Source organism: Pygoscelis adeliae, unplaced genomic scaffold (assembly GCF_000699105.1).
Source record: "Pygoscelis adeliae isolate BGI_AS28 unplaced genomic scaffold, ASM69910v1 Scaffold308, whole genome shotgun sequence".
NCBI classification, from domain to species: Eukaryota; Metazoa; Chordata; class Aves; order Sphenisciformes; family Spheniscidae; genus Pygoscelis; species Pygoscelis adeliae.
This window is the reverse complement of record NW_008825306.1, coordinates 2,571,677-2,584,247: the sequence shown is the minus strand read 5'-3', so window position 1 is coordinate 2,584,247 and position 12,571 is coordinate 2,571,677. Positions and strand designations below refer to the sequence as shown.

The 12,571-nt window shown below is 38.8% G+C and overlaps 1 protein-coding gene across 5 annotated transcripts in view; it reads right to left on the bottom strand.

Moving 5' to 3' along the window:
* Positions 1-12,571, bottom strand: part of RPS6KC1 (ribosomal protein S6 kinase, 52kDa, polypeptide 1) — an 87,353-nt gene that overhangs the window by 22,734 nt on the left and 52,048 nt on the right. For all 5 annotated transcript variants that reach the window (XM_009330189.1, XM_009330187.1, XM_009330191.1 and 2 more), the window contains 2 exons: positions 8,667-8,714; positions 6,937-7,069 (listed from right to left, as the gene is read on the bottom strand). In XM_009330189.1, coding sequence (XP_009328464.1) covers positions 6,937-7,069; positions 8,667-8,714 — 181 coding nt within the window. The remainder of the gene's footprint in view (positions 1-6,936; positions 7,070-8,666; positions 8,715-12,571) is intronic.

Below are 12,571 nucleotides of genomic sequence, written 5' to 3'. Positions count from 1 at the left end.
AGAGCCAGGGCACTGCCGTGCTTTCTGAGCCCTGCAGCTTGCATAGGACTTCAGAATTACTGGTTTTAAACTGATTTGGTAAAAACAGAAGTTGTTCATCCCATAATCACCAATAATTTTTTTTCTAATGTTACATTTTTACATTTATTCATGCTTTTGTTGTGGAGTGGCTGGGAGAGAAAGCAACAGAAAAGAGAATGAGAAAGAGCAAGAACACACATATTTTTATATATGTGTGAAAGACTTTCTCCTCTTTGCCACGCTTTCATCCACGACAAAAGAAGCAACACAAAAGTTTAATTTTACCCCAAGATTCTGATGGAACAATATTTTTATAACAATTAATTTTCTTTAAAATTTCCATTAAATTACTTTAAGTAAACAGTGCTTGCAAAATAACTTTGCCCAGTTTATTAACTAGGCATGGAATTATTCAGGGTTGTTTCATACCAAACAATAAAATCTCATTTGACAACCACACCCCTGCTGCATTTAATAAAACACAAAGTCTCCCCATCCCACCTGCATTATATTAATTAGTACAAGCAAATGCTAAATATTTCCATCTTCATATTACTAGTGTTTATTATTTGTGCTTCACAAATTTCTTATGAAACAGAAATCTCTGGTTTCAAAGGGTGTTCACAGAACATGACCCACGAAGACCCACAGTACATTTTTGCAGCTTTGGACAGTGCCTGGCACAACAGCACCTCAGCCTTCAGGCACAGCTTTAAATGAAAAGATTAGCACCATCAGTCCTTCCCCAGATGCAAGTAGTAAGGAAATGTCTTTCTAATGGAGGCCTGGGTTGAGTTTTGACCCAGGGATGCAGAAAGCTCAAAACCTTATTTCTGTGATCTATTGTCACTTTTTTTCCTGTGTCATTACTGGACACTAGGTGTGCTTTTACGTGTGACATCTGAACGGCTCTCACTGACCTAAATGTTTCGTACCCCTGTATTAAGGTAGGAAGGGGCTGGGCTGCCCGGCAGTATGAGAAGTGCAAGAATTATCCTCACACAACTTAGCTTTTCACCTAAAGACAGGTCAAGCTGCTCTCAGGACAACTCCTGTCTTCTGCTCCCTCCACCACACTTCATGCAAGATTTCATGCAGCCTCCACTAGATTTTGGCCTCTACTTGAAGTCTTAGTGTAGCTTAAGAAAGAAGGAGACCCAAGAAGGATTAAGGAAGGAAAACAGATGCGTTGAGATCAATCCTTCAAAACCCCACAGAAAAATCACTGGAAGAATCAAGAGGTTCAGGCTATGTTTTTAAAAATGTTCAATTTCAAGTGCTTTCAGCAAACCTAAAATTTGCAAAAGACAAATAAAGTCTCTTTATCCTTACAGTACTCAGGAATTCACTACTGCCCACCTGTGAAAACAGACAGAACCGCAACAATGACTCATTCTTTATTTGTAAATGTATTATCTTACCTTTTTAAAGAAGAAGTTGCTCACTAATAATCACTTGGACTTAGAAATCACAGTGGAAATGACTTACTGCAACTCCAATTTAGAGTTAAATGCAAGTAAATTAAAAAAAAATTATGTCCAAATATGTTTACATACAAATATTTCAAGACTGGCCTCCTGGTCAAGTGGAAATACGTAAATAAATGCTATTCAATAATTGTGTTCTATAGTGAACAACAACAATTTTATTCCTTTCTGAAAATGTCCAATCCAGGGTCAAACAAGAGTGATATTTGTATCTGGGTATATAATTATGCCTTTATGAATGACATACTAATAATCTTTCCCCCTCTCCCCGTGTGTTGTGTAAGACCAAGAAAACCCATTAGCAAGCCATGCTAATATAGCATCAGGAATCTATAAAAACTAAAATTACAGAAATCAATCCAAACAAGTAAGCTTCAGTCATTGTCAAATAGTCTAACATACTAAATAACTATAAAAGCTACCGTTTTAAGCTAAAGTTTATTAGTGTTTAATACAATTTCAGAAGTACAGTATTACCATAACTAATTAAGATTATTTTCTTCTACCATGCACATGAAAATCACCAAGCTCTACATTCTTCTGCAGTTATTCAATGTAAAATTACTTATTAGAATTGCCTTACTTAACCACATTTCCAGCATTCTGGAGGTTATACCTCTGCTTCAAGAGGCAGAATCTAAAAAGTTAGTGTCCAAAATAATCAACAGGAAATTTCAGCATACAGTGAAGAAGTGATGAAACTGGCTAGAAATCTTGTTAGTTCCACAATATTTCTATATTCTTTCAAACATTTCTGCAGTTTTTTGTTATTAATAGCACTTGACGTGGGAACATCAAAGAGAAGAACATACAGAGACCGTATAGTACATATCATAGGATAAAATGAAACTTAACAGATAGCAAATTTAGTCTCCTAAACACATTTTTGTTCTAGCTGACAAGAAAAATTCATGACCTGTTGGATTTTTCCTCACCCGGTGCTCAGACACTTAACATTTCAGCTTCATATTCTGAAAGACTGGCTGACTAAGGAGAGATATTCCAAAATAAATCAATGGCTTTTGCTAGTTTGGCCCATGAGTTTACTCTGAAGGACGATACACTCCAATTCCTGCAGAACTGGAATGCAGCTAAGAATGCAGTAATCACTGTATTTAGGAAATCCCAAACAAAATCAAAGTGAAGAATCCAGGCTTCCAAATAATTGTGATCGGCTAGGGAAGGAAAACAGAGTACTGAAAGACATCTGCTTGAATTATTCTCCAAAACCAGGCCCAAGTCTCTACATCACTGCATAAGAATTTGTTTATGGCCAGGAGTACCAATCATACGTCATGCACCTCGTGAGAATTAATATTCTTCCTTGCTGGAGAAAGAACAACCTTATGGTTTTCTTAGAATCACTGTCCTCCTTTTCAATAAAGACATGTCTACTGGTAAACTTGATCATGTTAAAATACAATGATTACATAAAATTATGCTTGTACAGTTTCTAGGCCAAAAGGGAACCAGACACGTAGGCACTACCATGGTACAACAATAACATTTCACAGCATCCCAACGGCAGTCACAGTGGGGTTGCAGCATACACATGAATCTTCAGCTAATCTCCAACCTAATCTCTAACATGACAGTAGTTACAAGCACCAGAGTCTTATACACATGGCTGTTTCCACTGCTGCTGGTGAATCTCTGCTACAAAGTTTGCTAGTTTAGGCAAAGCTCCCACTTCCCGATGTACTTTGAGCAAAAGCTATTATTTCAAAGCAGCCTCCTGAAAAAGTCACTTGCCAAGGACCATATCATCTTTCCCACATTTTCCGATCGCTGTCGAATCTTTACAGCTAGTACTATCTCCTTTCCCAAAAACAAATCCTCAGCTTTGCAAGCCAGAATGCTACCGCCTTGTTGTCTATCAATTCCTGCGTGCAGCATGCCTCTTCAGCATGAAGTTTCTTGAGTGCTCTCCAGATTGAGAGGAACTCCAGCTTGTTTATGCTTAAAGAGATTTGACAGCTTCTAACAGCCACTTAAACTTTGATGTCCCATGGAAGCCCCCCAGCCTATTTTTGAAGCATCTGTTTCTAAAATTTCTGGAATTAGTACTGCCAAGAAGAAGCGAGGCCTTATTAACATCAGATTGGCTCTGTACCACACTAGAATTTGCCAAGTGCTTTCCAACAAAGCTACAAGATAACTTTATGGACTTTCATGCTCCTGAGACACCCCTGAAGCCTCAAACCGTGGCCATGAGAAAAGCCTGTAAGAGAACCCAAGACCTCACTCACCCATTCTGAGCATGCAATGGCATCATGATTTAAAAACAAACAAACAAAAAAGGTCTTCATCTTGAGCAAGACTCTGGGGTCAAGCTTTCAGAATTCCATACAAAACCCAGTAGTGCTGCACTTAATACTGCTAAAATTTACTACGAACAGGAAATAGCAGGCTGCTTAGCAAATACATAATGTCTATACGTAACATTAAAACCTCCTCTGAATTTGCTGTAATTCAAGCCATTGCCCACTTAAATTAATATTTTACTCTTGAACTTTCCAATGGTGCAGCTAACATACCTAACATAATAAATCACCACAAAGTAATATACTTATAAATTTGACTGGCAGTATCTTCTTTCCTATTGGAACAGAATTACTTGCAGTATGAATGTTGAGAGCATTCATGAAATTATGGAATAAAATTTCAGACTATCACTTAAAAAGCATTGTCCTAGAAATTTCTATCCTTTCCCAAAATAAACTACAAGTACCTTCTCTATTTATATTTGGTCTGATGGATGAAATTTTAAGACAGCTTTATCTATAGGCATTCCAAAGCTTGAAAATGAAGCCTTTCTCCTGAATCACTTTCCAGCAACTGTCTCCTGGGACAGGGTGACGTGCAGAGGCCATGCAGTTCTAGATGGCAACAAAAAATCATTGCCCCAGTTAGGTATTTGGGATCAGGCCCTACACCTGCAATATACTTTTTTGTATGCATTCTCAGGCAATTTACTCATGACTTTGTACCCCAGCTATCCCTCTTCAGAACAGAATATATCAGTCATTTTCATCTCCCTTTGCCTGTTCTGAGCCCAGTCAGTAAGTACATGAAAGCAGGCGACTATCCTTAAAGAAATTAATCTTGTTACTTCCCTGAAAATCAGAGAAAAGTCCTTATAGCACATCATAATTTTTGAATGGTTTGCGAACAAGGATAGAGGTGAATCCACTTCCAAACTACTTGCTGCTTTATCAGAAAATAAGGGAAAACCCTATGCAGTTTATAACTTATAACCACAAGTGTCCAAGTCAAGTGAACCCACGTACCATATATTACCAACAACAGCCCTCACTGCCATCGAAATCCCTTCTGGTCCCCACAGCCCTCCCCTTCCTCCCCAGCACGGCCTGCCAGTCCTCCATCCTCTCTGCAATGCTCCCCAGTTCTTCCCACGCTCCCTACGCCCTGTTTCCCTTCAGGGCTCTCCCTGTAGAAAGCACTCATCTCGTCTGCACCTCCTCTCCCAACTCCACCTCAAAATAACCCATCTCCCCCCCATGTCTCCTACTTGCACGTGTTAGACCCACGGCTGGGAGAAAGGCAACATAAGCTGTGGCTGCCTTTGAGTATGTGTTTGCTGCCTGGCCAGCCAAAATGAGGGTGCTTGACAGACACCACCTTCACTGTTGGCAGATCAAACAAATGGTGTGGGGTGTTGCACAAGGCTGGGTGTTGCACAAACCTGATTTAGAAGGCACTTAGTAAATTAATAATCCTTCCCCCATAGAATTCAAAACATGTTACAGCCGATGTTGGTAAAAGCAAGACATCCAGGCCAAGCACATTTCACTGGACTTGTGACTATGTCAAAGATGACCAGGAGAGACTCATTCCTTTTTAAGGACAGCACCCCATCCATCCCAAATGTTAAGCTGAGGTTTCTGTTCTTAAATGAAAGAGCTCTGATCATGCAATGTCTCCATTTTTCTCACTGTTGTCACAATAAAATTATCACTTCCAGGAGATCATCTTTGTCAACTGGTCACATTAAACCTTCCTTAAAATTTTTGTTCTCTCCATCTGATCACTACTCCCCCAAATTCCACTACAACTTCACCCAGTTTTCTATCTAGCTTGAGAAGGAACATTCTTCCTGAAGAGAAGAGCAGAATTGTAGGTCTTCAGAAATTGCAGAAATATTAAGAACAGTTTTTTTAAGTCATTGTTTCATCCTGTCTCTAATCCTTTGATTATGATAGTCTTAAGGGCAGTTGGTATCTGACAAGGTTGGGTTTTCAGGGTTTTTTTTGGTTGGGGGGGGGGGTGTTAAATATTATTTCTCCAAACAAAATGTACTAACTTATGTGGAGATTACAGTTCAGGTGAGAGTCTCCATTCAGCTGAATTACACACACCTCAGGAAAAGTAGCATTGGACAAAGCAGCACTGTAAACCCTCGAGATCACCATCAGGCAGTACTGTAATGTGAGGCCTTTCTTCATGCATCACTGCTTATGGCAAAATTAAGTCACACATAGCAGAAACAGTCATTCATGTTGTAAAGTTAAGTTTAACTGGCCTCATGTGACATATTGCTCATGAAAAAGCCAAAATCTAAGTCATTAGGGAAAAAAGAAATAATATTCAATGTAATAAAATTATCTTCTCTATCACTTAGCTTAGTTCCTTCACATCATCCATTCTGACTGAATTATTAACATTTCCTAAAAAGAGAACTATTAGCAATCCCAAAATTTATATTCTGCACTCATTCTAAACAAATAAGGGTAATTACATTTAGGGAATATTTAAATCCAGGTGTTAGACCAAAAAAATCAAAATGTAATTATTTTGTGCCACCTGTTCCCCATACATTTAACAGGAATTTTATAAATAGTTTGAAGGCACAACTCTGTGGTTCTGCTTTGAACTGCTGTGTGATGCCACTAGCTATTTTCTTAAAAATCCAGATCAGAATAACTATGCAATATTAACCAACAGGCAAATGTTCGTGTTTTTTTGCAGAGACTTACTAAATTCTTGTGTGAATACTTGTCATTTTAACTGTAAGATGCTAAAAAGATTTACTTGCCAAAGTTTACAAAAGTAGCCAAAGACTTTATCTCTGAGAGATGACTGTAAATACTACAGATAGTTGTTGCAGTCAAAGCACTCACTCTCCTGTAGAAAATAAACAGTTGGAAGCTTTCAATATCGCTAGAATTCAAGTAACCCATCAGGATTTGAGGCCATTTGAAACAGGAATCAGATCCACCGCGGAATGAGTGGGGAAAAAGGGGGAGGGACGGAGGATGGGAGTGGGGTGTCTTACATGACATCTCTTAGGCTCACTAAAAATATTTTAATTAGATGTATAAGAGATTAATTTGACAATGAAATGTACCATTGATTAAAACTTAAACCTTTGACTCTTTTCAGCAATATACTTAAACGAGAGACAAACCTTCTGCATGCTGTAACACGAGAAAGACAGACTCCTCAGAGATGATGTACTTGTGCAGACACACCATGTTGGGCACACAGCGGGGGATGATGGTCGTTCTGCTCCTGCTGTACTCACTACTTTTCCTTAGACCCTGACAGAGAACAAAAAGGTCAGTTGTACCCTCAGTTGCCTTTGGAGCCTGCTGTGCTCTGTGTTTATCAACCAAACTAATCTATCCGAGTTACTCTGGGCTTCAGAGAAACCACTCATCTGCTGCTCTATGCCCCTCGGTCCCCCGAGGCTGTGCTGATGGCATCTGGCGCATTTCCAGAGAACAGAAGATGGCACAAAGCTGCCATTAAAATCAATTACATGGGTCAATGTTTTTATTAGAATCTCTCTCAAACTAAGTCATCAGGATGACACTCAGTTATTTCCCTGTGACCTTTTTTAAAAATTTTATTTTTGTGTGTGACCAAAAGACACTATTAAAAAATTCAATTCAAGTTCTAAAGACAAAAGAATGCCTTAGCCTTACAGGTAATCCTTGCATTTCCATTGTACTTTACTAAAGACGACCACCACCACAACAAAAAGGAAAGGAAAGGATTAGTCTCCTTGAGAGGTAATGATTTTTGGGAAGTAGCACAGAGATGAAGTTGCCAGAAGTGAAAAAATTGATGTGGGACCGAGAAAGGGAGAGGAGAGAGAAAGAGAAAAAAAAATTATGTCAATAGTGTGACCTATTACAATATTGATAAACATAAGCAGTTAAATGGGAAATTCAATGTTACCCTATCTGCCAGTAGATAAAGTGAGGTTCTAATATACAATATTCACAAATAATCCTTTCTGAGGAACAAACAGATTTTCTGTACCCTGCCCATACTTAAGACAAACAATTTCAAAGGCCAGATGCACAAAGTTAAGGCGGGGTTGTAAGCCAGACCTGAAGCGAAGTTACAAATTGTTAACAATTAATTAGAGCTCCATGTCTGGGGCACAGTTTTTCAGCCCCTTCTCCCGTCAGCAGTGCAATTCACGTCAAGGGGAGCCTGAAATAATGGCCACAATAGCAATATTCATACTAAACTAATTCTCAGCATCACAGATGCTCCGAGCATATTGGGATCCTGATCTGAGCACTTTCTGAAACACAAAAGAGTAATGTGAAAAATTTTATTCTGACCAATTAACTATTCGTTAATTCAATCGTTTAGTAACATTAAACTCGGTTTTCACAGTGTATTGATGTAAAACATAGGAAAGCAATTTTGAATAAGACCAGTCGTCCATTTCATCCAGAATCCACTTTGGCCAATATCATATTCTTCAGCTAAGGGAAGACCAAGCACAAAGTGTTGCGGATGTACTTGGGCTAAGGAGAAATTTCACCTTCAGCAGCAGCCCGCGCATGTCCTGAGCCACAAGGGATTTACAGATGTTTTAAGCAGCACATTGAAACTGTGGTTCTTTACCGAAGCCTGCTAAAGTATTGGCCTCAATAACCAGCGGCAACTCAAGTTGAATAAACCGGCACATCTGAGCACTAGAGACATTACAGAGAAAAGAACAGAAAGCAACCGAATACCAACAAAAAGAATTCCAGTGCGCTTAATAGGGATATATGTATTAACATATCAATATATCGCAGAGATAACTCTATGCATTAGACGTAAATTGATCTTTGTGTGGTGGTGTAATTTGGGAGGCCAAACTGTTTAGAGGAGTAATAAAACTTTACTTACCTTCAGTATAAAAGTCTGCTGTGTTCTAGTGTCCATTACAAGCAAAACCTAAGCAAAAAGTATTCAGAGAAATATTTAAGATTCACATGAGTCAGTTAACAAAACACAGCTCTTAACTCCAATGTTGAATATTCTTACTAAGGAAGTGATGTAAGTAACGATTAAAAAAAAATTAAAGCCCTGCAGCATACATTTGATAACCAGGGTTTTTTTAGGAAAGAAATATGATTGAGGATATAGATCTCTAGAGAACTACCAGAATGTCACCTGATTCCCAATCAGCTAACTTAAAGAATGAATCCTAACTTGGTAACAGAAATAACCAGTACTTTATAATTACAGCAATAATCTAGCAGAACCCAATTTATAGAAACGCAATGGTAGCAACACAATGAAGCACAAAAAGTAACCTTCACATAGCATTACCTTCCTATGTCGCTTCACTTAAATCCTCACTGTACCTACCTTTCTAGTGCAACACTTTTCCCCATCAGGCTTCCTATACATCAAATGTGTTGCCTACCAGTAGGTTACCAGGCGGGTTTTTTGTGGTGGTTTTTTGCAGGGTGGCTATATACCTGCTTTCCAGGAAGCTAAACTAAAAACTGGCCACACACATGCCCAGGCCACAAGAAAATGTTTTATCAACTGTATAGTCACTGCTGTCTCATTCCTCCACTGCCATTTTTGTTTTGCAGCACTCATAGGCCACAAGGAAGCCTCTTTGTGCTACTGTAAACTAGTATTAAGGTAACAACAACAACAAAAAAGGATTTATTTAGGGAGAAAAGAGTGGATGGGTTCACTGCAGAGGCGAGAACACCTACAGCTGCAGAGAGCATCTCTGTTAGGAGTGCATCACCTCTACTGAAAGCACTTTCAACACAGCACAGCAATGAGAGAAGTCCTAAATAACGACCACCCTCTTAGCAAGCTCCATTTATTTATGTGTCGAAAACAAAACAAACAAAAAAATATATATGTGTATATATACTCGGCAAACTGCATCTTTAGGGAGCTGGAACCCTCTGCATCTCCGTCTTCAAATCACCCTGCTCTGGAATCAATTGTTTTCAAACTCCAAGAACACAGACGTACTTGAAAAGCACCAGCTGCAAGACAGCCACAACGAGCAGCACAAGCACAAGCCCAACCCTCCTCTAGGAACAAGAACAAGACTGTGCACTCACTGTTTATTTACAGTAGACATTGTAAACTTCCAGTAGAAATATTCACATACAGTTACACAAAAATATTTAGGCTGCAAAATCAAACACCTAAAGGGCTGCAAAATGCCAGCACTGGGGTTACCAAACTTTGAGTTCAATAGACAAGATGCTGCAACTCCAAGTCAATAGACAAGATGCAGTGAAGACCAAGTCAGCTCACATCAAATAAGACCTGTCCATCTCAAAGACCTCCTCTTTTACTAGGGTTGCACCCAATTTTAAAAGCTGCTCTATATCTTCTGGCCAGAAAGATATCAACAGAAGTTGGTGTTACTGACATTTTTTGACAAAGGAATGACACAGAGTTTCCATGTCAAGGGCAGGATAAGGAAAGGCAAATGTCCCCAGGCCACTGAGTTTGCTGAACAACTTTTCAGGCCTCTTACCTGGGACTTCCAGAAACAGCGGAAACCAGTTGAATAAATAACAACTGTAAAACTGGGTTTTTTTAATCCTTGCTTAATCAAAAGGTGTAAAATTAAAATTAAAAAAACAAACAAACAATAAAGAAAACCAAAAGAGAAAAATAAAAGCCCCTTTACAAGAGGTGCCAAAAGAAGCTAAAAATGGTTTGGAAACAACTATATGTTTACAGTCACTTTCCTCCTTCTTCTCCCAAGTTTGTTTGTAACTAGACACTGTTCACATTGAGGCAATAAATACAAGAACATATGTGATTTTTTTTTAAATGTGCCCTTTGACTGTCAATATCTCCCAAACAGGTGTTGGCTAAATGATTATAAATTGGCCTCTGGATACACCTCTTCAACTGAGCCGTACAGGACTGGCGATAATATAATTAGACCTAAAAACATCAGGCTGGTGAATGCTTTCCATCTGTTTGGCAATAATGTTTAGTTAACAATAGTCTTTAAAAGAAGCACCTTCAACTTCAGTTCTTAAAGTTATTTATAGGGCCATTCTTAACACACCAGCACTCTTGCTAACAAGAGCTTTAGCCACTTGGAAATTATTAGCCATACAGCTGTATATGAAAAGGAATGGCAGCATTTAACATCTGTATCTCTCCAGATTTACAAGCATCAACCTCATTTAAAGTCATTTCTTAATGAACAGTTCCGTGGTCTGTATTAATATTATAGTTGCATGCACAAAGATCATAAGGAGCCAAACATTTTTTTAATACCAACAGTAGGCCAATCAGTAATGAAGCTGTCAGCATAAAGGACAGAATAATAGCTTCTTTAACCCTCAAACAGGATTTGTTCATTTGTAGAGTAGAAGACACCAATTTAAAAACTGCTCATGGGTTTGCTCACCTTTATAAAGACAAAAATCTAATTTGGTACTAATTTGATACAATTGTCTTTCCAATAAAAGGCTCCTAAAGCCATCTTTTATTCCATGATAAAACAACTGCTATAACTAAAACTGTCATGAAATAATTGCCTTTGATAGCATACCTTATTGCACAAATACAATTAATGTATTCCTCCCTTTCATTTTTCACACTTGCTTATCAGCACTGTATTAGCATATGGTGTAACAGAACAGATTACTAAGCCCTCACCCTATAAGACGACATATAGAATGACTACCACTAACGCAAATAAAGCAGACAACGGGTCCCTTTAGGGCTAGCTTCATCTGTTGTTATATTACAACATGAAAATGAAAGTAGCAGCTACAGTTTTATAACTGTAATAACAACAAATAATATTTGTGTGCCTTTGAGGTTAACTAGATGGACTAACCAGTCTTACTAACTAGCTTCTTTCTTCTTCCTTCTCACCAGGCATCATACCCTCCCCCAGTGATGACCATCTACAGCTCCACTTCATTTCATGGAAAATTATTTCTTTGCTGATTCAATACTGACCTTTCTGCAAGACTGTTTGCCTCAAAAGGGACTCCAAGAAGCCCAGGAAGAGCCATAAAAGTAACTTTAGAAATTCACCTAGTGATGCTCCATTTGGCCCTGGCAGACTGTGGGCTTTACATGGGCCCACCAAACCAAAAACCTGCTTCAAGGAGAGGCAGCCGGCATGCATATTACAAAAAAGTGGTTTAACCAGATTCACCCAAATAATTAAAGGACTACATGAATGAATAAATCACTATCAGAAAACTGACATTTCAGGAAGGGATAAGACCAGGAAAGAGACAGTCACAAGTATATTTGCTTGACTTTTTATCACGCATCCAGAGCAAGGTGAACAGCTCTTGGATGCATTACCAGGCTGCTGCAGAAGTGCATTAACAGTAAGCCTGCCATTGACCCAAATGCCAACTTACTCTCCCCACCTCAGGCTTTACAGACAATTTCTAGACAGTAGTGCTATCCCAACAAGTCTTTCCTGTTTGCATTCCTTCACACTTCTCTCCCATTGCAAAAGGGAGTGCTTCAGTAATTCTTTTCCTAAGATTTCTTTTTAAAATGCAAAGTGACAAGCGTCCACCCTAATGGCACGATGGGACAAAACAGGATTCCACATAGCATTCCCTACGGCATAACTCTGTTCTTCTCCAGAGCAGATCACACAGAGGTGCTCGCATTAGACTAGGCTGCTCCTAGCTTGCATAAGCTGATGGAACCTGTTTCACTGATGATGACTACTGTGTAACTTGTAATATTTAATACCTCCTAACTATGAGCTGTCGGCTGTAACATTCAGCATCCTATCTCAGAGGGGAGGAAGAAGAATGCACAGCGGG